This window comes from Populus alba, chromosome 2 (genome assembly GCF_005239225.2).
Source record: "Populus alba chromosome 2, ASM523922v2, whole genome shotgun sequence".
Taxonomy (NCBI): Eukaryota; Viridiplantae; Streptophyta; class Magnoliopsida; order Malpighiales; family Salicaceae; genus Populus; species Populus alba.
The window spans coordinates 477561-500574 of NC_133285.1; the positions used below are offsets into that span (position 1 = coordinate 477561).

The 23014-nt window shown below is 37.0% G+C and overlaps 5 protein-coding genes across 8 annotated transcripts; 2 read left to right on the forward strand and 3 right to left on the reverse strand.

Annotated features, from left to right (window-relative positions):
• The first annotated feature begins 794 nt into the window (after positions 1 to 794).
• On the forward strand, positions 795 to 3151 carry LOC118042060 (probable protein phosphatase 2C 27). Its single transcript, XM_035049605.2, has 4 exons — positions 795 to 1102; positions 1176 to 1379; positions 1483 to 1688; positions 2183 to 3151. Exons 1-4 carry the CDS (start codon positions 935 to 937, stop codon positions 2739 to 2741), a joined length of 1137 nt encoding a protein of 378 aa, XP_034905496.1. The 5' UTR covers positions 795 to 934; the 3' UTR covers positions 2742 to 3151.
• Positions 3152 to 3467: 316 nt separating this feature from the next.
• On the reverse strand, positions 3468 to 6229 carry LOC118042061 (uncharacterized). Of its 3 annotated transcripts, none has more exons than XR_012169259.1 (9): positions 6069 to 6229; positions 5896 to 5922; positions 5744 to 5823; positions 5537 to 5609; positions 5293 to 5350; positions 4559 to 4610; positions 4381 to 4405; positions 4084 to 4284; positions 3468 to 3704 (listed from the first exon to the last, which is right to left on the reverse strand). XR_012169259.1 is itself a non-coding variant. In XM_035049606.2 (9 exons), the coding sequence occupies exons 1-9, from the start codon at positions 6171 to 6173 to the stop codon at positions 3671 to 3673; spliced, it is 546 nt and encodes a 181-aa protein (XP_034905497.1). In that variant the 5' UTR covers positions 6174 to 6227; the 3' UTR covers positions 3468 to 3670. The 3 variants fall into 3 exon arrangements, 2 of the variants coding, with proteins under 2 accessions (XP_034905497.1, XP_034905498.1); XM_035049606.2 differs by having other exon boundaries at positions 4193 to 4284; positions 6069 to 6227; XM_035049607.2 differs by having other exon boundaries at positions 4193 to 4284; positions 5296 to 5350; positions 6069 to 6226.
• Positions 6230 to 8745: 2516 nt separating this feature from the next.
• LOC118042066 (F-box/kelch-repeat protein At5g42360) lies at positions 8746 to 11639 on the forward strand. Its single transcript, XM_035049618.2, has 2 exons — positions 8746 to 9102; positions 9577 to 11639. Exon 2 carries the CDS (start codon positions 9655 to 9657, stop codon positions 11401 to 11403), a length of 1749 nt encoding a protein of 582 aa, XP_034905509.1. The 5' UTR covers positions 8746 to 9102; positions 9577 to 9654; the 3' UTR covers positions 11404 to 11639.
• A 653-nt stretch (positions 11640 to 12292) lies between these two features.
• On the reverse strand, positions 12293 to 17145 carry LOC118042065 (U-box domain-containing protein 44). Of its 2 annotated transcripts, none has more exons than XM_035049615.2 (4): positions 16777 to 17145; positions 15398 to 15967; positions 14929 to 15238; positions 12293 to 14137 (listed from the first exon to the last, which is right to left on the reverse strand). In XM_035049615.2, the coding sequence occupies exons 2-4, from the start codon at positions 15950 to 15952 to the stop codon at positions 12561 to 12563; spliced, it is 2442 nt and encodes an 813-aa protein (XP_034905506.1). In that variant the 5' UTR covers positions 15953 to 15967; positions 16777 to 17145; the 3' UTR covers positions 12293 to 12560. The 2 variants fall into 2 exon arrangements, with proteins under 2 accessions (XP_034905506.1, XP_034905505.1); XM_035049614.2 differs by having other exon boundaries at positions 15398 to 15970.
• Positions 17146 to 18891: 1746 nt separating this feature from the next.
• LOC118041976 (uncharacterized) lies at positions 18892 to 22250 on the reverse strand. Its single transcript, XM_073407501.1, is given in 2 exon segments — positions 18892 to 19468; positions 19600 to 22250. Coding segments are annotated over 2 exon segments (2793 nt in total). The 5' UTR covers positions 22019 to 22250; the 3' UTR covers positions 18892 to 19094.
• Positions 22251 to 23014: the final 764 nt, after the last annotated feature.

Genomic DNA, 23014 nt, shown 5'->3' on the forward strand with positions numbered 1-23014 from the left:
TTTAAGGTTCAATCATTACATCCATTGATTGATCTTTACATTTGATCCATCCTTCGAAACACAAAAGGGTTTTTCTTGTAATAAAATAAAATAAAATATCACTACAAGGGTCTCATTGCACAAAAAACAATTCAGCTCTCAAATCAGCAAAACACCAAAAGCATATCTAAAAATAAATGAAAAAAACGTATTTTAAAAAAAAAATTAAGAGAGAAATAAGAATGGAAAATAAAATATATCATAGAATATCTGATTCAAAACTTAGATAATAGCAAGTTAGGTGAGTTAATTTAAATTATTTTATTTTAAAAAAACTATAAAATAATATGATTTTTTAAAAAAAAATATATTTTTCACTAACCAAATATTAAATCACCATATTATCTGTCAAATCATATATAATATTATAATTATACAATTTATCATATTTTTTAACACTATCATTTGAAAGTTATCATTATCTTACAATGATATATCAATATACTGATTTTTAGAAAGCTCCTTCTAATAATCAATGCTTGATAATATTTTTCACAATAAATACAGTTCATTTAATACATTTTTTCAAAAAATCAAGCCTTAAAAAAAAAAAAAAAACAGATAAAAGCAAAAAGAGAACCGGACCGTCCATTAAGCAGTTAGAAGATCCAGCGGCTGGGACACAATGGCGGTACCAATCCATTAACAACGATCAAAACAAACAAAAAACCCACCAACCAAAACAAACCACGTGCCATCAATCCCATCTCCAGCTAGCGGTAGATCCATCACAAGATCACCTGGAATCGCCAGTACCCAACCAAATACCCACACCATTTCCTCTCCCTTTCTCCCCTTCCTCCTCCTTTCTTCCTTATTCCTGCCCCTTTTTTTCCTAGGGTTTCTCCAACCCCCATCACCACCGTTGATTTTTTGTTATGATCGAGAACAAGATATGGCAGCAAGCATGGATTTTTCACCGCCATTTACTCTACTAGAAGGCGGTTACAACAACAATGTGTCAGAAAATTTAGAGAATCTTAAACAACCCACTAATGGTAAACCTCCGTGTCATCTCCGTCAAAGTATGGACTCCGTCCGATTGCTCAACGCTGCTGATCTGGTAAGTAAGAAGGAAATTGATGATTGGATGTGCTTTTGATGAAAAGATTATGAATTGATTGATTTCTGTTTAGGCCCTTAATGTTGGGGTTGTGATTGGTAATTCACTGGATGAAGAGGAATCGGAGTTATTTCCGGCGGTGTTTCGATCGGGAAGTTGTGCTGAAGGAGGGCCGAAACAGTATATGGAAGATGAGCATGTTTGTATAGATAATCTTGTTGATCATCTAAGTGCTACCACCAGCGCCAATTGCCCTTCTCCTGGAGCTTTTTACGGGGTGAGTATATTTGAAACGTTTGATCTGTGTCTCTGGGAATATGGACAAGTTGTTAGTATCTGGAAATGGGTTTATATTGATTTTTGTTGATGTTTGTGGGCAGGTGTTTGATGGGCATGGAGGTACGGATGCGGCTTCATTTGTGAAGAATAATATTCTGAGGTTTATAGTCGAGGACTCCCATTTTCCGAATTGTGTAGAGAAGGCGATTAAGAGTGCGTTTTTGAAAGCTGATTATGCGTTTGCAGATGATAGTGCACTTGATATCTCTTCCGGCACCACTGCACTAACTGCTCTTATATTTGGAAGGTAAGTGAGATGTGTTTTTCGGTTAGATTTGGAATATTGAGGAGGATGTTCTTACCTAGGGTGTAGTATCAGCTGGCCATTAACCTTTAAATGTACTTGATTGGAGGGCGGCTTAGTTGTTTTGTGATGTGTTCCTGTAAAGCAATAAGAAAGCTGGAGAGTGAGTTAAAAGTGAGAAAGTAGAGGATGATGATAGAAATGGGAGTGATGTACATCAGATCTGTCTGAACTTTTAGATTAAGTTGAACTGGGTTCATTAGCATGCAATACAAATAAATTAACTTTATAATTTGAGAGAATTAAGTGCTCGATCAAGGGCCTTTTGTTGTTTTTGTCTACTTTTTGTACTGTGCCATCCCTTTTAGGGATGCCTATGTGCAAACATGTCTTTCTGGCAAGTTCAGGATGTGAGAAACACTCTGTTTTTTTTCCTTAACCGCTTTTCATTTAGGTTTTGAGGTTTCATTCTCTGAAATAATTTTACTCTTTTACAGGACATTAGTAGTTGCCAATGCTGGGGATTGTCGAGCAGTGCTGGGGAGGCGAGGTAGAGCAATTGAGATGTCCAAAGACCACAAACCTAACTGCACATCAGAAAGACTTAGAATTGAGAAACTTGGTGGTGTCATTTATGATGGCTACCTCAATGGCCAATTGTCTGTTGCACGAGCCCTTGGAGACTGGCATATGAAGGGCCCTAAAGGCTCTGCCTGCCCTTTAAGTGCCGAGCCTGAATTGCAGGAGACAAATTTGACCGAGGATGATGAGTTCTTGATCATGGGCTGTGATGGCTTGTGGGATGTAATGAGCAGCCAGTGTGCGGTGACAATTGCTAGGAAAGAACTGATGCTCCATAATGATCCTGAAAGATGCTCAAGAGCGCTGGTCCGAGAGGCACTCAGACACAATGCATGTGATAATTTAACCGTGATTGTTATTTGTTTCTCCCCGGATCCACCCCATCACATAGAAATCCCACAACCCCGAGTTCAGAGGAGTATATCAGCTGAAGGTCCAAACTTACTGAAGGGTGTTCTAGATAGTAACTCATGAATGAAAAAAATGATGACCCATCACCTTTGTACAAATACATTCGAGGTTGGAATCAGTAAGAACATCATTTCCTCCGAGCTGCTCCTGATATCCACAAGGCCATGGCTGCCATTCAGCTTTATTCGGGGAATAAATATGGCACAGAATGTGATTCTTTGAGTTTCAAAATCCTTTACACTTGATATAATTTATGTTTCACCATTAGGAGTTCATTGTTCAGCTGTTTAGTTTCATGGACCTCCCTCTCATTCTTTACTTCTCCGCTGTAAATAATTTGGGGGAAAATTGAGAGGTGTGATGTAACACTTCTCTTTTAAATAGTTGATCACTTTGTTGTCATTCAATGAATTAATTGATTGCGAGGGATTTCCATGGATGCCTTGCTTGTTCCCCGGGTCGTTCTGTTATAATTGTGGTTTTATCTAGCCTCTCTCCCATAAGCTTATGCCGTCAATTCTGTGAGCTATGTTTGTGCCTTTTGATGGTGAGCTAGTTTTTAAGATACTGCTCGCCTGAAAGAAAATAGCTGTTGAAATGAAGTGGAAACGAGTTTAGACTCACTGAGTACCTGTAGGACGACAGTGAACGAGGAATTCGTGCTAAAATCCACTACAATTTTGAGTTTGACATAGGTGCCTGGCGTGGTGCCATTTGCTACCAACTTTCCCAGGTTTTCAAACTTCTTCGATATAAATTCATTTTTAAGCAATAAAATCACATGAAACATGCGAAAAAATGGCATAATTTTCAGGTTTTTGATGAGAATATGTGATACCAAAAGTCCACAGTTGTCCCATCAAAAATGAAAAAGTAGTATCATGCGGAACACTAAATTCAACATGGTAAAAAGGCTGTCGATTTTGAGAACAACTTTCCCACGGGTGATTGATTCCAAAAATTATTGGAGTTTCTCATAGTTCCCCATCTGGTTAGTTATCGTCAGCATCCACCTCATGGGAATCACTGCATAAATAGATGAAATGTTAGTAGAGAGCATGATTGACAGCCAGCATTTATGCAAATGATTAAACTGCTATCAGGTAGTTTACAATATACGAACAGAACAATATTGAGGAAATGCCCAGGTGTAAAAAGTTTTTTCTTAACCAGTAGTTGCGCATGAATCCAGGTACTTCACAATCTACAAAACAATGTTGATAAAAAATCCAGGCCCAAATTGTATTTTCTAGTTTTTAGTAGGGGCATGAGTCCAATGTGATGTGTATTGGGAATGCTGCTCAAGTCAGTGAATGGTTATCGATTCTTCCAAGTTAGGTCACGACATAAATTGGCCGTCCTTTAAAGCCAAGTCCCTAGGTTAATATATACTGCTAGCACTGACCTCGTTCATCTCAAGCACCGAGCAAGGCACACCTCTAAAGGTAGTAACTATCCTTGTAACAAGCTGGTTTGCCTAAAGCAGGTATACTTGGATTTGGATTCAGCATTACCTTGACTGCTTACAGTGCTTGCTCAAATCCTGGCATAGGATCTTGCTCAAACCTCCTACTTTCACGGATCCTTTCTTTATCAGTTTTGCCAACTGCAAGATTAACCGTTCTTAGTAGCCTGAATTGTTTGCGTATGTTAAAGAAAGACCGTTAACTTAGAAATGGCAAAACAGGATATGAAAACTCACCTCATCTTCAGTTTCCTCCAATAACCTGTCCCATTTGAAACATACAGGTTAGACTTGGTAAGCCATAAACTAGATGACATTAACATCCTTGGAATATGAGTGCAAATCACAAAGCCATTGAAGTGTATTTTGCAATGAGCGAAAAAGAGAGGTATGGTCAAACCATTTGCCATCTCACCTTCCACAATAAGATGATAAATCTTTTGAATATGCCTTGGCTTCTTGCTTGTCTATCAACAAATAAAAATAGAAACCAGCTTAAAAATTTGTAGTAGTTGAGTGGAACATAAAAGTTCAATGAGCAAGAAATGAAGAATGTATGACAGACATGCTAAGTTAGAACCAACCATCAGCATCACAACTAACAGGGTGGGTCAGTTCACCAGGGAAAAGGGAGTAATTCCAAATCCTAGAAAAGCAAGGATAAGAAACTCTTTTGGTGTTCCAATCCCATTCTCTATAAGAAAGAAAACAAAATCATTGAAGAAAGGATATAGAACTTGAAACAAACTCCCTGAAGACGTGATACAAAATTTATGCTTGAGTAGAATTCCTTTGACATTATAGGGGCATCAAGATCTTCGTTTCCAGCTTTCCATCAAAATTTAAAATCACATTAACTCATATAAGGCTAGTAGACATCACAACTGAGCTACCACTCCTTTTGCGAGAGTAAGCCAGAGGTCATAGTCCTACCATCATTTACATTGTCTTACATCAAACACGAAAAACACCAATCGATCTACCATTTGAGATTAAACGAAACAAATAAAAGCATGAATTATTCAAATAAGACATTCAATATACGAAAAGGAGGAACATCATGGCTGCCAGGGACAAATTGGTTATAGCACAATAGCCAAACCAAGACAAGAATATCACCATGAATTCCTGACATGAACAAATACTTACTACCTGAAAGATTGTCCCAGCTCTCCACTCTAACCCATTCATATCTTTTCGAGTCTACCTACAAAACATATTGAAAAGGTTATTGAATGTGCTCGCGGAGGATAAGAAAATACTACACACTGATCCTAACTGAAACTACAAAGAGCCGAGCACAAATGTCTCAAGCTACAGAGAGTAATATATCAAACACACGTCAAAAGCAAAGAGCACAATCGATGAATAGCACAATTTTACAGATAATTACCTTCTCAAGAGTGTAATCTTCCATTTTATCACAAAGCCCATCTAATAATTCAACAACCCTTAGCTCACTGACTCTGGTTTTTTTTTTTAAAAAAAAAACATAAGGCAATCATAAGAAAGCAGCAATATTAACAAGACACTACTCGCCATGGCGAGGAGTGGTAAGCAATAGATAACATAAAACTGAAAGGAAATAATGAAGCTTTACCTGTAGTCAATCACCTTTCCTTTACGTTGACCTTTAGAATCCAGTCTATGTCTCATATCCAAATGATTCCGCGGTCTTTCCTAAACAATAATTTCCAAACCATTTTATAATATTGAAAAAAAATTGAACCACAGCTTAAAAAAAATCCTTACATTGGAAAGGCCATACTCTATCTCCTCCTGCGAAAGAAATAAGAAACAGTGATCGATTAAGCTCAATTAACCTCGGAAATTTTGATTAGTGAATAATGAAGCCCTAATAATCATAAAAAAGTGACCGGGTTCGTCACTCTTTTTTTTTTTCAGGAAAAAAGGTTACAAAGTACCGCAACGGCATTGCAAGCGGCACATTTGTCATCGATGCTTGACACGACTGTGAATGTTAAAACGACGAGTATCATCAGAGGCCACACCGCCGTGAATTCCACCATCTTGTTTGTTCTCGTGGTTTTTTGTCTGTTTGGATTTGGAATTGTGGTTTTGTTTGTTTGGAACTGTGCAGGTGGTAAAAAAATAATTTTTATTTAAAAATATATTAAAATAATTTTTTATATATATTTTAAAAGTTATTTTTGAAATTGAAATATTAAAACGAAATCATAAAAAAAATATATTTTTTTTAAATATAGTTTAGACCCATAGTTATTAAACCTGGCTCGGCAGGTCGACTCAGGACCCGGTCAACCCGGTAGCTGGACCGGTCCGGGTTTAATAAAAGACCGATTGTGGTAACAGTCCGGTCAAACCTGGGTAAACTCGAATGAGACCCGTTTTTGTTTTTGTTTTTTTTTATTTTATTTAAGATGTGGATTTGAAATCTATTAGTATCCATATTTTATGTTTCCAATAAAAAATTCATGTTTTTTTCAGTGTGGAATAAAAATACATTTTAATTTAAATACTTCAACTTAAAAGGATAACATAATATCTTTTCAATGTGGGATTTAAAACATTTATATATATATATATATATATATATTCCCATGAAAGAAGTTATGTTTTTTCAATGTGGGATTTGAAACCCATTAGTATATATAATTTATATTCCTAAGAAAAAAAATCATGTTTTTTTAACGTGGGATAAAAAAACCTTTTAATTTAAATACTTCAACTTAAAATGATTACATGGTATCTTTTCAATGTGGGATTTAAAGCCCTTTCATATATATACTCTATGTTTGTATGAAAAAAGTTAATGTTTTTTCAATGTGAGATTTGAAATCCATTAATATATATACTCCATGTTTCCAAGAAAAAAATCATGTTTTTTTAATGTGAGATAAAAAACCTTTTAGTTTAAATACTTTAACTTAAAAAGATAACATAGTATTTTTTTCAATGTAGAATTTAAAGCCCTTTCATATATATACTATATGTTCAAAGAAAAAAGTTATGTTTTTTCAACGTGGGATAAAAAACTGTTTTAGTTTAAATAATTCAACTTAAAAGCTTAACATAATATCTTTTTAGTGTGAGATAAAAAATCTTTTAAAATATTTTTTTAAGCTTTATTATTTATAACATGTATAATTATATTTACATGGATTTTTTTATATAAAATATTAAAAATTTAATTTTTTTTAAATTTTTTCAGATTGACCCATAAAATACAGGACCCGATTCTTTAACCAGGTCAACCTCCAAACTGGATTTAATAACGACCGCATTTTCAAGTGTTTCCACGTCGTTGCCGCCGCCGCCATCTCTTTCGATTTGACCTCTCTCTCTTGGCGGGGTGTGATTTATAGAAAGCGTTCTAGCGTCAAATTAGGAAGGTCCAGGCCCAGGGATAGGTCCATGATACCGACAAGGCCTAGATGGACTGCGTTTGGGTTAGAGATATCTGGTCTAGTAAGTGAGATTTCATGGCCCAGTATTTGTCTCCCCTTTACCTTTCCTTCTATTTTCTTTTTAAGGTTTTAGAATTATTTTAAAACTCATTCGACGAACAAGTTGAGAATTAATAAGATATAATATTTCATAAAAAAAAGGAAACTCCGTCCATGTGGTCCAAAAAAGCAAGGCTGTTCATCATATATTTTTTCTAAGTTCTAAAGTCACGATGCATTAAAATACTTGTGTGGACTTTATGTTATTCTCTTTTATAAAATTGATATTCTCTTTCTCTGCCGTCCGTCCATCCATCCATCCGTCACCATTGCTCGAGATGAAAAGCTGTGAATCAAGGGCGCTTGTTCACCAATTAATACGACAGTTTCCTTTTGTTGTCAGAGACATCGGCGCCAGCAAAACATCATTAAAAACAGTACAGCTTAATGTGTCCGTTTTACCTTCTTTGTTTTTTCCCTCTCCACTTTGCACTGGAAATAGAACATCAGTCCATGTCTTTGCGCAGCCAACAACGTGGTGGATTTTTTTTTTAATTCGTTTTTTTTTTTAAGTAGTTCTCAAACTATTTTTTCACTTTCACTGATTGTGCACTGAAAATATAATATCAATTCAGAATCTGTTTCTTTGTGTGGCTATATTTAAGAAAATATTTGTTTTTGTGTTTTTCACTTAAAAAATTATTAAATTATTTTTTTAAAATATTTTTAGCATATTTTAATTAAAATTAGCAGCAGACATCCTCCAATTAATATGTTTTTTTTCCTCTAGTATTCTTATATTTATTTATTAATTAAAATTATCTTTTTATCAATTTAAAAAACATAATTTTTACATCTTTCTTATGGATTTAAATTTTTGGAGATACCGGTATTGAGATTTAAATTAATTAAATACATAATTTTTCGTCACTAAATTAATCCCTTTAAATTTAATTAATCCACTTTAATCACTCATTTTTGTTTCAATAATCAAAATAATCTCTTATTATTATCGGCAAGAAATTGGAAGTAGGTCTCGACTTACGAGACACCTCACGGGCCCACTCACTAAACCTACCACTGAAAATTTGTCACACACCACAGTCACTCCACGACGTCGTATTTCCCACCTTCATAGAGCCCCGAGCCCCACTTATTCCTCGAAACCAATCAAACACAGCTCCACCTCGAGATCCTAGCAACCACCAACGGCTCTGCTAATATCTACTCTCCACTGAGCTCAAGTTTTCTACCATGTCCAAACTCTGCAGAAAAAAAAAGGTGAAAAAAAAAAGGGAGAATGACAAATGGAAAAGAAAAGTGCTGACGCGTCGCTTTTATAAAATTAATATTACGAGTATCATCATCGAGTGCCATGTCGCTTTACTAAATACTGACCGACCACCTTATCAAAAAAAACTTAAACTGGATCCAAGCTTCAACTCTCTCAAGTCTTTGTTCATCAAGATTGGAACTTTTTGTTTCACTTCGCATTGTCAGATTTACTTCTTCCTACTATAATCTTTGTAATGTAAGTAACTCTCTCTCTTTGTTTCTTATTTTTATATCTGTTTCTGGGCTTTGGATTTTGTGGTTGACGTTGGTATGAGAGTAATAGATTGTAGATTTCGAGTTAGTTTTATGCTAAAGATGGTTGTTTTAAGCTTATCTGTTTTATATTTGAAATGGGCTGCGTTCCTTTCTTTCAGGGTTGTGTTTTCTATAATTGGTCTTACTGATTTGGTTAGATAATATGGGGGATTCTTTGTTTTCCTTTTCTTAAAAAATGATTGTTGTGGGTTTTGGTTGAAATCAAATATTTTTGATGATTTATGGTTGTGATTTTAGTGATGTAGGATCTGGTTTATTGAAAAACTATGTTATGGATCTGATAAATTGAATGTAAAGTCGATTTTATTTTGTTTAATTTTTGGTGTTCTTTTGCCTCCATGAAGATGATTGGGGGTTAATCTTTGTCGGGTTCCTTCTTCTTCTTTCTTTGCAGATGATAGAAGCTGAGTAATGCTGCTTACAATATGGTTATGGGGTGTAATTTGTCCTGTGGAAACTAGGAGAGGACGGAATGTTTTCTGAGAGATTAACTGGAGAGGCATCTCTTCGCCGGGAATTGGAGGCTCTGAGTGTGTCGCAACGGCTAGTGAGAAGTGTTAGCCAGAAGTTGAGGAAGAAGAATAATCTTAGAGGTGAAGGAGAGGAAGAGGATGATTCAAGGGGAGTTTCTCTGAAATGTCTTACTTTGTATGGTATGGGAGGGGGCTGCAAAGTTGGTGCTGACACAGGTGAAGAATTTGGGGATCCGAGTGGTAGGAGGAGGTCATGCAGTGCTAGTGAAGAAGGAAAGGGATATAAACCAATTTGTGGGAATGAGGAGACAGGGTTTGATTGTTTCTCATATGGGGTGAGAGAGAAGTTCTGGAAGAAAAACAGTAGAAAGGATTTAGAGCTTGAAGATTCGATTCAAAATAGCAGGTTGCATATGTTTCTTCCAGATGATGTACTGGAATTATGCTTAGTGAGACTCCCATTAACCAGTCTCATGAATGCCCGCCTTGTATGCAAGAAATGGAGATACTTGACCACCACCCCTCGGTTCCTGCAGATGAGACGGGAAGGCGCATATCTGAAGCCGTGGCTGTTTCTGTTTGGTGCTGTTAAAGATGGATATTGTTCCGGAGATATATATGCATTGGATGTTTCTCAGGACCAGTGGCATAGGATTGATTCTGACATTCTAAAAGGAAGGTTCATGTTTTCTGTTGCCAGTATTCAAGATGATATTTATGTTGTTGGAGGTTGTTCTAGCTTGACACACTTTGGGAGGGTGGATAGGAGCTCATTTCGGACACACAAAGGGGTGTGGGTTTTTAGCCCTGTAACAAAATCTTGGTGTAAAATTGCACACATGAAGTGTGCAAGATCAATGCCTGTTTTAGGAATTTCTGAGGTTCATTCGGACTTTACAGTGGTTCACAGTCATCAACATCGACAAGAACGACGTTTTCCTAGGTCACGTGTTGGTGGGGTATCGGATGTATATGAGGACCCACACAGGCTTTCACTGAGACGACAATATAGAAAGGCCTTTGATGAATATGAGCCTTCATTGTTACCCAATAGAAAGTCACACAGGTTCATCAGGCAAAAAAATGATCAATCAAATACAAAGTACTGTAAGAGGTTTGTATTGATTTCTGTAGGAGGTCTTGGATCCTGGGATGAGCCATTGGATTCTGGAGAAATTTACGATCCCGTATCAAATAAATGGACAGAAATCCAGAGGTTGCCAATGGATTTTGGGGTGGTTTGTTCTGGAGTTACTTGTAATGGGATTTTTTATGTTTACTCCGAGGCAGACAAGCTCATGGGATATGACATTCAAAGGGGCTTTTGGATGGCAATCCAAACCTCTCCATTCCCTCCTCGTGTTCATGAATATTACCCTAAACTTGTATCTTGTAATGGCCAACTATTTATGCTTTCAGTCTCCTGGTGTGAAGGGGATGGTCAAATAGGCCAGAGAAACAAGGCTGTTAGAAAATTGTGGGAGCTAGATCTCATGTATCTTACTTGGACAGAAGTTTCAGTGCATCCCGATGCGCCAATGGATTGGAATGCTGCATTTGTTGCAGACAAAAACCTAATATGTGGGGTTGAAATGTTCAAAATATTTGGTCAAGTTTTGAACTTCTTGACTGTATGTGATGTGTCTGACGGGGGGACAAACTGGAGCCACCTTGCTAGGAATCACATGACTCATGAATTGGACGCTTCCTCGTGCATGACTAAATCATTGGCTGTCTTACATCTCTGAAGTCCTTAGTGAATGCTGATTTGTGCTGAGAATTTTAGACATTTATTTACCCACACTAGATTTTGAGCACAGATTGTGATTTGAAACCGCCGAATTTCATATTGAATTCTTTGGACATGATCAATTTGCTTGTTGGCAATTTCATCTGTGTATTTTCTTCACCAATGTTTATATAATTCATCCTGTATTCCTGATCTTGTTTATGTTCAATAATAATGAATTTGTTCTCTTGTTCATCCAGTACCTCCAAATAGGAGAAGTTTGTTGATGATAATCCTTTTTATCCCTCACTTTACATTTCATGCTTGAACAATGAATGTTTATGGTGACAATTGCAGGGAAGGCCTGTGTGGACAATTGATTTGTAGATCCTACTCCATTAAGCAGACTGTATTTGGTGACGTTTGTAACCACAATTCTAAAGATTCAAGATTGTCCGAATCGATCCAGCCTCTAGAGCAACGTCTCTGGATCCTTGCGTTAACAATGAGTTTTTATGGTGGCAATTGCAGGGAATGCCTGATGCTAGCAATATGGACAATTGAGTTGTAGATCCTACTCCATTAAGCAGACTATTTCGGTGACGTTTGTGACCACAATATCAAAGATTGAAGACTGTCCGAATCAATCCAGCCTCGAGACCAAGGTCTATGGATCCTTGCGATTACATCAAAACTTTTTGGTCTATGCTTGGATTAAAAATTTGCCATAAAAAAGAAGGTTAAGGTACTTTGCTTAAACTCAACAGCTGTACCCTTCCCTTGAGGATGTGGTTCAAAACCTGTAAAGCCATCACTGACCTAAGCTGCTCCGATTCTTAAAGGTTACAACACTGGATTATTCATTAAATTGTTGATTGATCTCAGAAAATATAGAAGGTTAAGAATGATTAATCTTGGAAGATGGAAAACAACTCTAACCAATATCCAACTCTCAGTACTAGTACAATATATGTAATCGTGGAAGAAAAAAAGAGGAAAAAGAAATAAAAAGGAAAGCAAGAAGTAGCATGATTAGAAACCAATGAACACTTTCAAAACCTTTACAGATGAAAAATCTGTTTACAACAATATCTACCTGCAGCTTAACGCTAGCATAACCATAAATGGCTCGGGACACACGATGAATTACATACGGCTCCAGGATCAGGAAGCGGCCTAACCCATATTTGGAAAGATACCAGAGAAATTGGGTATCTTATCAACATGTTTCAGGGCACGCTCAGCAATCTGCCGTGTTCGATAGTCAGCATGCTGGAAAGCATCAACAAGTGCAGTACTCACATTTGGATCTCCAGAAACATCATATGCTATGTCTTCAGTCCGTAAAAGTCTCTCGACAGCCCAAACTGCCCTCCTTCTCAGATTCTCTGTTCGTTTCTCCAGTAACACTTCAATTATAGGTCTAATTCCCTCTGCCACACACAGCACTGCAACCCCTTGTTCAATGGCAACCCCATCATCCAACAAAGTAGAAATTGCTGCAAGAGCTGCTTCAACCACTTTCTCATTCGTGTGGTCTAAAAGAGCTACCAGCTTCTCAACAGCCTGTCCTTCCAGAAGACAGAATGAATCTTTTAGGGAACATGTTCCTCGGTGGAGCCGGCACAATCCAGTTATGACAGGCTGTTTGCTAAGACATGAAAAGATTGAGGCACAGAAAGTAGGAGGCGGCAACTCAGGCAATCTTGTTAAATTTTTTGACTCTTGAGATAAGTTCTCTAGTGCCATTGCAGAGACCATCTGTACATTGTCAAGCCCATTCGACTGAAGCAGTTCAATGAAAAGAGCAGCAAGATTGTGCTCACGGGAGAGCTTAACGGCATCTGGCTCTTCAGCCAACACAAAAGTAACCCTTGCAAGAACCCGTACTAGTCCTTCTAAAAATGGTGTCATAAAGCGGGCACCCCTAATCTCCCCCTGGCGGATTTTTACCACTATGGAGATGATTAAGGGAAAGGCGCCTTCATCTAGCATCTGCCTAGTGAGACCCAAATCCCTCTCTGGGAGCTCAGCTAAAAGGCCAACTGCAGCTGCTTGCTCTTCTGTGATTCCTACGTTTTCTGCTACAACCTTGAAAAGGCTTCCAAGCTGGCCAGCTGTGCCACGGAGAGCATCAGCTAATTCCTCGCCCATGTGTGGAGAGACATTCTGGAGAAGTTTTATGGAAGCTACACGCAAATCCCTCTGGGGGGCCTCAATAAACTGAACCAAACTGATAATAGCACCTGAGCTTTTAATGGCAGCGACAACATTTAAAACAGTAGATGGAGAACTAGTCAGTCCAACAAGAACCTGCAGAAGCTTGCATTCAATAGCTGGACCAGTGTTGCTAATTAGATGGAGTAGGTTCTGCACTATGTCTTCTGAAACAAGAGTCTGATGGTCAGGTCCAACAGGAATCAAATCAAAGTCATTGCCGGAGTTTACAACATTGGAGAGAATTGTGGCTGAGACCTCTTTGAGACGCATGGGGAGCTGGTTGGAGCCAACAGTAAAGAGGTCTTTGACAAGAGGAGGAAGAATTCCAGCCTCAATCAAAACCTTGGCACTTGCCTCATAAGATGAAATTTGATTCAAAGCTTTCAAAGCAGCTTCTCTTGACTGTACATTACCACTTCTCATTATATTGATCAGAGATGAACCAACAGCTCTAGCAACAAGGACTTTCACATCATTGTTCAAGACCAGCTCACCCAGGTATGAAGCCATAGACAGTTTAGTTTCTGGTGGGCCTGCAACATTTTCTTTCTGGTTACACATTAATCAGAGGAATTTGGCATGTGCATGATCAGATGTATGCATTTGGACCTAAATATCAAGGATATCAAAGAACCATCTCAACCCAAAAGTTTAGAATATTAGGTGAGATCCCAAGATTTGAGTTATATTATTCTTTTATATACCCCTTCAAATGAAAACCTTTTAGGCTTGGAAATTGGACAGATTCACACTACCATGTGCTATTAATTAATTTTAATTAAAATAAAAAAATGAGATTCAAACTTATGACCGTTTGATCATTAATGCTCTAATACTATGTTAGATAAGGTCCCAACCCTTCAAGTGAAAAGCTCTTTGAGTTTGAAACTTGCATAGACCCATAATGTTTTGATATCATGTCAAAAAATCATCTCAACCCAAAAGTTTAAACTGTTAGGTGAGACTTCAAGATTAGACTTATATTATTCTAACATGATACTACAATTATAGGAAGAAAAAATACATGAAACCAATTTTTTTAAAACACCAAGTTGAATTTTGGAAAAAAAAATAGAATTGGAGGACCAAATGAAGCAAATACTTAAATAGCAGCATCTGTAGATCTACAAAATAGCAACTAGCAATCATGATGTGTAAAAAAAGAAAGGGTAAAGGCAGCAAAAGTTGCAATTTATATGGCTTCTACCATCTACCTCCAGATCACAAATTTTAACATAATTAGTACAGGTGCATTAGCAAAGGACAACCCTAATGTTTGCATGACATTCAAAAATAATAGAAACATTGAGCTCAAAGGAGGTACCTTCAAGGATTTGATTCAAAAGAGGTTTCAGTCTACCATTTTCAGCCATCTGCCGTACATTGTTCTCACACTTCTCCAGATTTTCCAGAGTTTTATCAGCCTTCTCAACAGTTGAAAGATTTTCTGATTTGCTACTTGTCATTCCAACCAAAATGAGAATTGCTCCATTGATTGAACCAATCTTCTCGCACAAGGCTTCGGATTTTGAGAGCTCAAGCAGCAAGGAGACAGCTTCTTCCCTTTCTATGGATTGTTCATGAGACAAAAACTTAACTATGGTCCGCACCGTGTCACCCTCAGCCACTATTGCCTGCAAAACAAAGAAGATCCGTTAACAGGAGACAGGCAATGTATAACTCTGTTGATGTCAAGGAAGCTACACAGCAACACATAACTCTAATAACAGCAATGCATAACTCTAATGATGTCATGGAAGCTATACAGCAATAACAAGCAAACCTGGCACGACCTTATTATCAGCATCATCCTCGACCACAGTTTGAAGGGTTTCCAAAGCAATACACCGGACTCTACGACTGGTACTCTTCAACATTTCAACGATCATGGGTATTAAATCAGCATTGCGCACAACATGCTTATTCGATCGGCTCTTATGGCACATGTATTGAATATACTTCAAAGAATGCATAACATCACTTTCTGGACTGCCCAGGTTTAGAGATCTGCATGCCATATCAAGTTGAACAGCTTCATTCCTAGCAGTCCACTCTTCAATGGTGTTCCGCAAAGCTATACTGGGGTTGAGGTCTGTGCTTTTCAACTCCTTTTGAGTCAAGGGGCAAACCAACTCCCTTCCACTCTCCTTGCATTCCTTGAACCACTTCTCTATTGCTTCACGTTCAAAAGTTTGACCATTTTCTAAGGTGACAGGATCACGCATAACCTGCTTTGTTAAAGGGCAGACAAATGCATCATAAATTGGCTCTACACGGAGTCTTTCAAAGTAATGACTGTCATCTGATTGGCTACCAGGATCATAACTTCCATCCCAGCTTTCGGCCATTTGATCTAAATAAACCTGCTGCAATAAAGCAGTGTCCAGTCAGAAAACGCTAAACTTAGTTTTTCCCAAGTCATATCCTCGCTTTGATAAGGCAGTAATAACAGCACAAGGAGAAGATTAAATTGGCCCAAGTTTAAGAAAAAAGAGATTAATCACACTAAAAGAGAGCAAGCAAGCATACAAAAGTAACGTTTCCCTTCTAATCCAGTGACAATACCGAATTGGCAATCTAAACCTCAAAATTGCCATTTGGCAAGCTCAATTATCCAGTCTAGCAGATAACAAGTTCAACTATAGCAATGAAAGAAAATGTGGAGATGAAGAAGTGCACAAGCAGGCAGGCACTGACGAGTTGCGCAAAGTAATAGCACGCCTTTCCCTTCCATTTCAGTGAAAATTGTGCGGTAAATCACCAATTCTAAGTCCCCGAATTTGCTCAAATTATCTAATCTAGAGAAAAACACTTGCAGCAAACATTAAAAAAAAAAAAAAGAACAGACAAGTCGAAACAGAGAGGACATCAAGAAGTACAGTAGTACTGATGGGCAACAAAGGTTCATAAATGCATTAGGGATTGACAAAACACCTTTAACACATTCAATATTAACGATGCCCAACAGAATCACTAACACTTTTAATCAATGATATAATCAAATTAACCGAATTCCCCCATTAACACCACAAATCAAACTTAAACTCAAATACCCTTTTCTTCTTACTGCTCTGTGAGCAAATTAGGAAACAGCAAAGATCACAAGCAAGAGAAAGAAACTCCTTACATTTCAAAAACATTTAAATGCAAAATCCCATTACAACAGCCATACCTATATCCTCCTTGAGCTATCAAAAGGTCTTCAATTTACAGAGATTCCAAAAACCCTCTTCCCTACTTCTTGTTTGGCACTTCAACAAGTAGGTCCAGGAGAATTGAACCATCCATGAGGCCGATTCAACTTCGATTATTAGGGCTTATTTCCCTTATTCGAAATGGGAACTAATATGAGTAGGAAACCGAGAGGAAGGAGAAGTAGGGGAAGGGAGAAAAAGGGTGCTGTATTTTGTTTTTTGTTTTTTTTTAAATATTATAATAAATATTTTGTAATTAAATAGTGGTAAAATAGAAGAGAAACCAACAAGAAGAAGCAATCAAGAAAGGAGAGTGAAAATGATCAGCAAAGGTAGAAAAGGTTGACCAAAACAAGATAGTCGTCATGGTTTTTTATTACAGTTATTTTTTTAACTTTCAGTTGACGACAGAAGGAGAGTGAAAACTATTTTCCCTTACAGGGTTTTAACTATGGGCAGTTCTGTGCTGTCGGAGTTTAGAAGCTGAACCTTGGGTCCCACTTAATTGGTGTCCGAAAACAGCCTGGATTCGTGGGAGTCTTGCCTGTTTATGGTTGAAACTGAACGATAAACTATAATTGAAGGAGAAAATCTAAGCAACCACCATCTCTGCTTGATTAAGCAATAAGCGGGAAGATTGAAAAATCGTTGGTTTCTTTTTTCTTTTTTCAGCCTAATCTGAACGACTTTATCGCGTTTCTAAATTTGTTTGGATTTTATGTGAGGGTGTAAATTTTAATAATGAAAGGCTCTTGAAATTCTGGCTCCGTTTACTGTAAATATTTAGAATGAATTACTCGTAATCTTTTTTAAACTGACTTTTGATTTTAAATGTTTTTCTTTAAAATCATAAAACTAGACTTAACTATTTATTATTATCGTGTTAGAAGTAACTTTTAATCTAAAAAGAGATGATTTATTTATTCTAAACCAAAGACTTTCATGTCATTCTAAGTTTGATCTCAAGATTTGTAAATCAGAACCATAGAACCATCCATCTTAAACAAAGTAGTTATTTCAATTTTTAATTTTTTTTATGGTGACGGGTGAATTAGATAATGTGTGATGGATATCCAGTTTGGATTGAGGACTTGATTAAGAATTAGGCAATAGTTGGAGGACTTGACAAGTAATTGCAGAAGGAGACCTGTACAACCCTACAATCTTGTCTTTTAGGGGTGGACTTGCCTTTTGGTTTTGGATGATGAGGCCCTTGAGTTGCCACGTTTGTGGGTTCTGGTAATTCTTGCAGGAATTTGAAATCTCGTGCTGATTAGTCTTGCTCATATAAAAAGGCTTAAGCCAATAGCTGCTTGGGCTTTGTTTCGTGTACATGTTAGAATAGTTTGTTTTTGTTTAGGTTCAATTAAAGGCCCGAAAAGCCTCGAACAAGAAACTGATGCGGGGCTGTAATCATTAAAGGAAATTATTGAATATACACAGCCATTAATAAAATCATAAATAAATATATTATCCTTGCATTCTAATATAATTGCAGAATTGGATCGGCGACTTGTCAATTGTCACCAAGATAATGGGTATGTATATAGAGCTTTCATGCAGGAGAATATGAACTGTCATATAATCATTTGTTATAATTAGACTATGTAAAACATTTAGCATATACGATCTATGAACGAACGTCCAAGGAAAAATATGATGCTCCAAATAATCTATAGCTAGGTATCCTGTACAGCTACGTACAATGTTGTGTATTACGACTAGATAGATATGATGGAGGGAGGACATCTCAATTCACCATTCTTTGAAGTCAAAGCTTGATTCCAAACATGAGACATAAATCTTGAAGTGGAAGATGATTGGAAATTCCGTCTGTGCCCAATGATAATTAAATAAGGTGCATCATTCAGATAAAAAAAATGAGCAAAACATGTTGCTCAGATAGTGACGGAGTCAGAATAGACTGTAGAAAGTAGATCCAAACACTGCTTTCAGGCATCTATTATACAAGAGCTTGCAGGGGCAAATTTATAGAGTTAACAAATATCTTCTGTATATTTCAAGTGGGGATTTGCCTAATTATAAGATGAGTGATGATTTCAATTTAACCTAGACAGAGAGGTAGACTTATTACGATGCTCATATATATTGATACTAGCTATCATGCACAAGAAAAGTCTGCATTATTAAAATTACATACAATGTCACACTAAAATATTACAAAGACATGTAGTGTGCTAAAAAAACAAAAGTTCATCCAAAATTTAGAAATTCTATAAACACATGCTCTTGGAGGCTCTCGTTGAAGTTCCATGCGAGCTCGAAGTTGACTTTTTCAGCGAGGAACTGTGATCTCACCTACATTTATGTGCAAGCCAAGATTTCGCAGCTCCAACAAAGAAATCTCGAGACCTCCCAGTAATCTCTTGGGAGATATAAATTCTTGAGACACGAATTTCATTGAAGGTCGAGATTTTGGATTCGAATATAAGCAAGAGAATGCCAGAGTTGCAATTGTACATATATTCTGGATGACAATTTCATCTGTTGGAGGTGGCAAACGAGGATCTAACATTTCTTTCAGTGTAATAGCCCGAGCAGATGATGATAGGATATCTCCCGGATGCCTTCCCAATAAAGTTTCAAGCGCCATAACTCCGAAGCTGTAAATATCACATTTCTCTGTCACCACCATAGTATAAGCCAACTCTGTCCACATACAAAACGAAATTAATATATATATATATATATATATATATATATATATATATGAAGAGAGTTTGCTTTAGTTTTGCAGTGCATAAATGGTAAATATGTATGTTAAGAAGAAATATTTTTACCCGGGGCAATGTATCCATAGGTACCAGCAAGTACAATATGGTTGGACGAATCAGGATCGAGAAGTCTAGCCACACCAAAATCAGCAACAAAAGACTTGGATTCTGAATTCAACAGGACATTGCTGCTTGATATGTCTCGATGAACAATTGGCGGGTTGCAATCATGATGCAAGTAAGATAATGCGTGAGCAATGTCTTTGATGATGCGTGCTCTTTTCATCCACTTCAATTCCACAGCTCCGATATCATTTCTCAAGGCACAAAACAAGCTTCCTTTTTCCATGTAATCGTAAACAAGAAACATGCAGCGCTGGTGCAAACAGAATCCATAAAGCTTTACAATGCTCCTGTGACGTATTTGTGTGAGCAGTTCCACCTCATTTTTGAAACTCTTGTCAAAAGCCGGCTCCTCTGCCTCTCGATGATGAAGTTTCTTCAAGGCAACTAATTTCCCACTTGGAAGTTGTGCTCGGTAGACGCTCCCATAACCACCGGTTCCGATACAGTATCTGAGGTCGAAGTTCTCGGTCGCTGCAATGATGTCTTCGTATGCAATCCTCCCATCATAATTCCATATGGAAAACAAGTCTCCATTCTTTGATGATGCTGGCTCAGGTTGGGTAGCCTTGCTTCGAGACAGATAACAACATCCGAGACACAAGAGACAAAGTGAAATGGTGGTGATAGGAAGAAATATCTTGATGGAATGAATTATTCTGTTGTCTTTTGAAGGTAACAAGTAGGTTTTTGAAGGTGGGGAGTAAATAGATGAACAACGTGACAAATCAGGGTGTAAATCTTTGTTGCCCTCAAATGCAGTATCTTGAAAAATTTCAGGACTGTTGGTTCTTTGGCTATGGAGAGAATCACAGGTGAAAGACACATCAAAGGGTTGTGGCAATTGCAAGGGAACAAAGCCTGAGAGGTTATTATAACGAAAATTCACATAAGATAAAGAGGGCAAATTATATAGTTGGGAGGGTATTTGTCCACTTAAATTACTGTAGCTCAAATCTAGATAGGTCAAATATTTACAATTCTTCAAAGATGAAGCTATGGATCCATTGATTTGGTTATGAGAAAGGTCTAGTTTCTTTAAATTGGTTAAACTGCCGAGTATAATTGGAAATGAACCTTTGATAATGTTTTAACTCAGATATAATTCTTCCAAATTTATCAAGTTTCGTATTTCCAACGGGATGGATCCCATGATTTGGTTGTTAGATAGGTCTAGAAATGCCAAGTTTTTTAAATCTCCTAATGAAATAGGAATCGAACCACTAATTTTGTTGCCTTTGAGAAACAAACGATATAGTTTTGTCAAATTTCCTATTTCTGAAGAGATGGATCCATTGATTTGATTGTCAAAAAGATGCAAAAGAATTAAATTGGATAAAAGACCAAATGTAGAAGGAATTGAACCAGCTAGGATATTAGAGGAAAGATCTAAATGTTCTAGATTCGTCAAATTTCCTATTTGCAAAGGGATGGATCCATTGATTCCGTTATAAGAAAGATCTAGATTAGTCAAATCGGATAAAAAACCTATCGTTGAAGGAATTGAACCAACTAGGATATTAGATCTAAGCTGTAAATCTTTTAAATTCGTCAAATTTCCTATTTCTAAAGGGATGGATCCATTGATTGCGTTGCGAGAAAGGATCAAAGACCTCAACTTGGCTAACCTACCCAATGTTCGAGGGATTGGACCAGTAAGTGTATTAGAACTCACGTCCAAACTCTCTAGATTTCTCATGTTGCCTATTTCTCTAGGGAGGGCACTTTCGAGACTATTATGATCCATAAATAAATGCGTTAGATTGTCCAAATGACAAAGTGCCGAAGGGATTGGGCCGCTGAAGCTGTTATAAGACAAATTCAAAGTAACAAGATTTTTAAGATTGCCTAGTTCTGGAGGGATGGAATTGATGAAATCATTGGAAGAAAAATCAAGCTCAACTAATCGGCTGAGATTTCCAAGTGAAGACGGTAACTCACCTGCTAGATTATTTGAGGACAGGTTGAGGTATGTGAGTTGTGGAAGGATAGAAATTTGAGGCGGGATGCTTCCATTGAGCTCATGGTTGGCCAGGTGGAGACGGACAAGGTTTGAGAAGCAAGAAAAGTTCATCTTTCCAAACTTATTTCCCACCTTGAGGAACTCTGGAGGTGGGGAAATCTTAGTGATTCTTCCAGCCCGATCACAAAATATGCCAGGCCAGTACTTGCAACGATGTGAGGTGACGTTGCTGTGTTGACTCCACCATCCACTCTCAAGCAAAGCCTTGCCTTCTGATGCTAGCAAGGCTGAGTCATCAAGTGCAGCCACAAGACCAGTACTAGATACAAAAATACAGGACAAGAAAAATGAGATGCTTAAAATCGCGAGAAGTTTTGGCTCATAATCAATGGATGCCATGTTTGCGTGCAATGCTTCCCTTCAATGAGAATGCTAAATTTATGATTGAAGTGCATGGTTTTTTCATGAACTCATTCCAAGTCAAGTTCCTCTGGTCTTTCACGTGTACTATTCTTACTGTCTTTTTGAGACCGAAGATGATGCGTGGGCATATGCGTTCATTGCAAGACTTTTCATTCTATCAATTCCAATGCCTAAGACAATAGCTTCAGATTGTCTAGCTAGTTTTTTTTTATTTTTCCACAAAGGAGAAAAAGGTTCAGCAATCACCAATAGTATCATTTGGAAATTAAGAAGGGCAGTCTGTTAATCTATTCTCCCTGATTTTCGTGGAAAGAGATCGAGCAGAAAATAATCCAAATTAATACATGTATTCTGATCCTCTTGCCATTAATTTGTGGATTTCAGTCGATCCGTATTGCCCACGTCTTTTAGGCCTTACTTTCATAAATAGAGTAGACTAGATATTGTTATTACTATGTTGCAGCTAAGATTAGTTTTTTTATGGTTAAAAACTATATACTTGTTATTATCGTGTTTTTTAGTTGAAAAAAATTAAAACAATGTAAAGGTTAAGTTGAAGTGACCTAGTTAACTTAATGGGTCAAAAAGTAACTTGAAAAATTATTAAAAATATAGTTTCACTAAAAAAATTCAAGACAACATGTTTTTGAAAAAATATCAAGACAAAAACATATTGAATCGACTCGAGTTAACATGTCAAATTCACAACTCGAATAATAAGACCGGAATAACCACATACAAAGTAAATCAAAATTAAATATAAAACTCAATTCTCAATTAAATCAATGTTAAAAGATGAAATACAAAAAATCAATTAAAAAAAGAGATCAAAAAACAAACAACTCAAGTTAACCTGTCAAAGCTATAACCTGGGTCATATGACTGAAATAACTCATTATAAAACAAATTAAAATAAGTTATAAAGTTTAATTCTCAATCAATCCAATGTTGAAGGATGAAATTGAAAAAAAA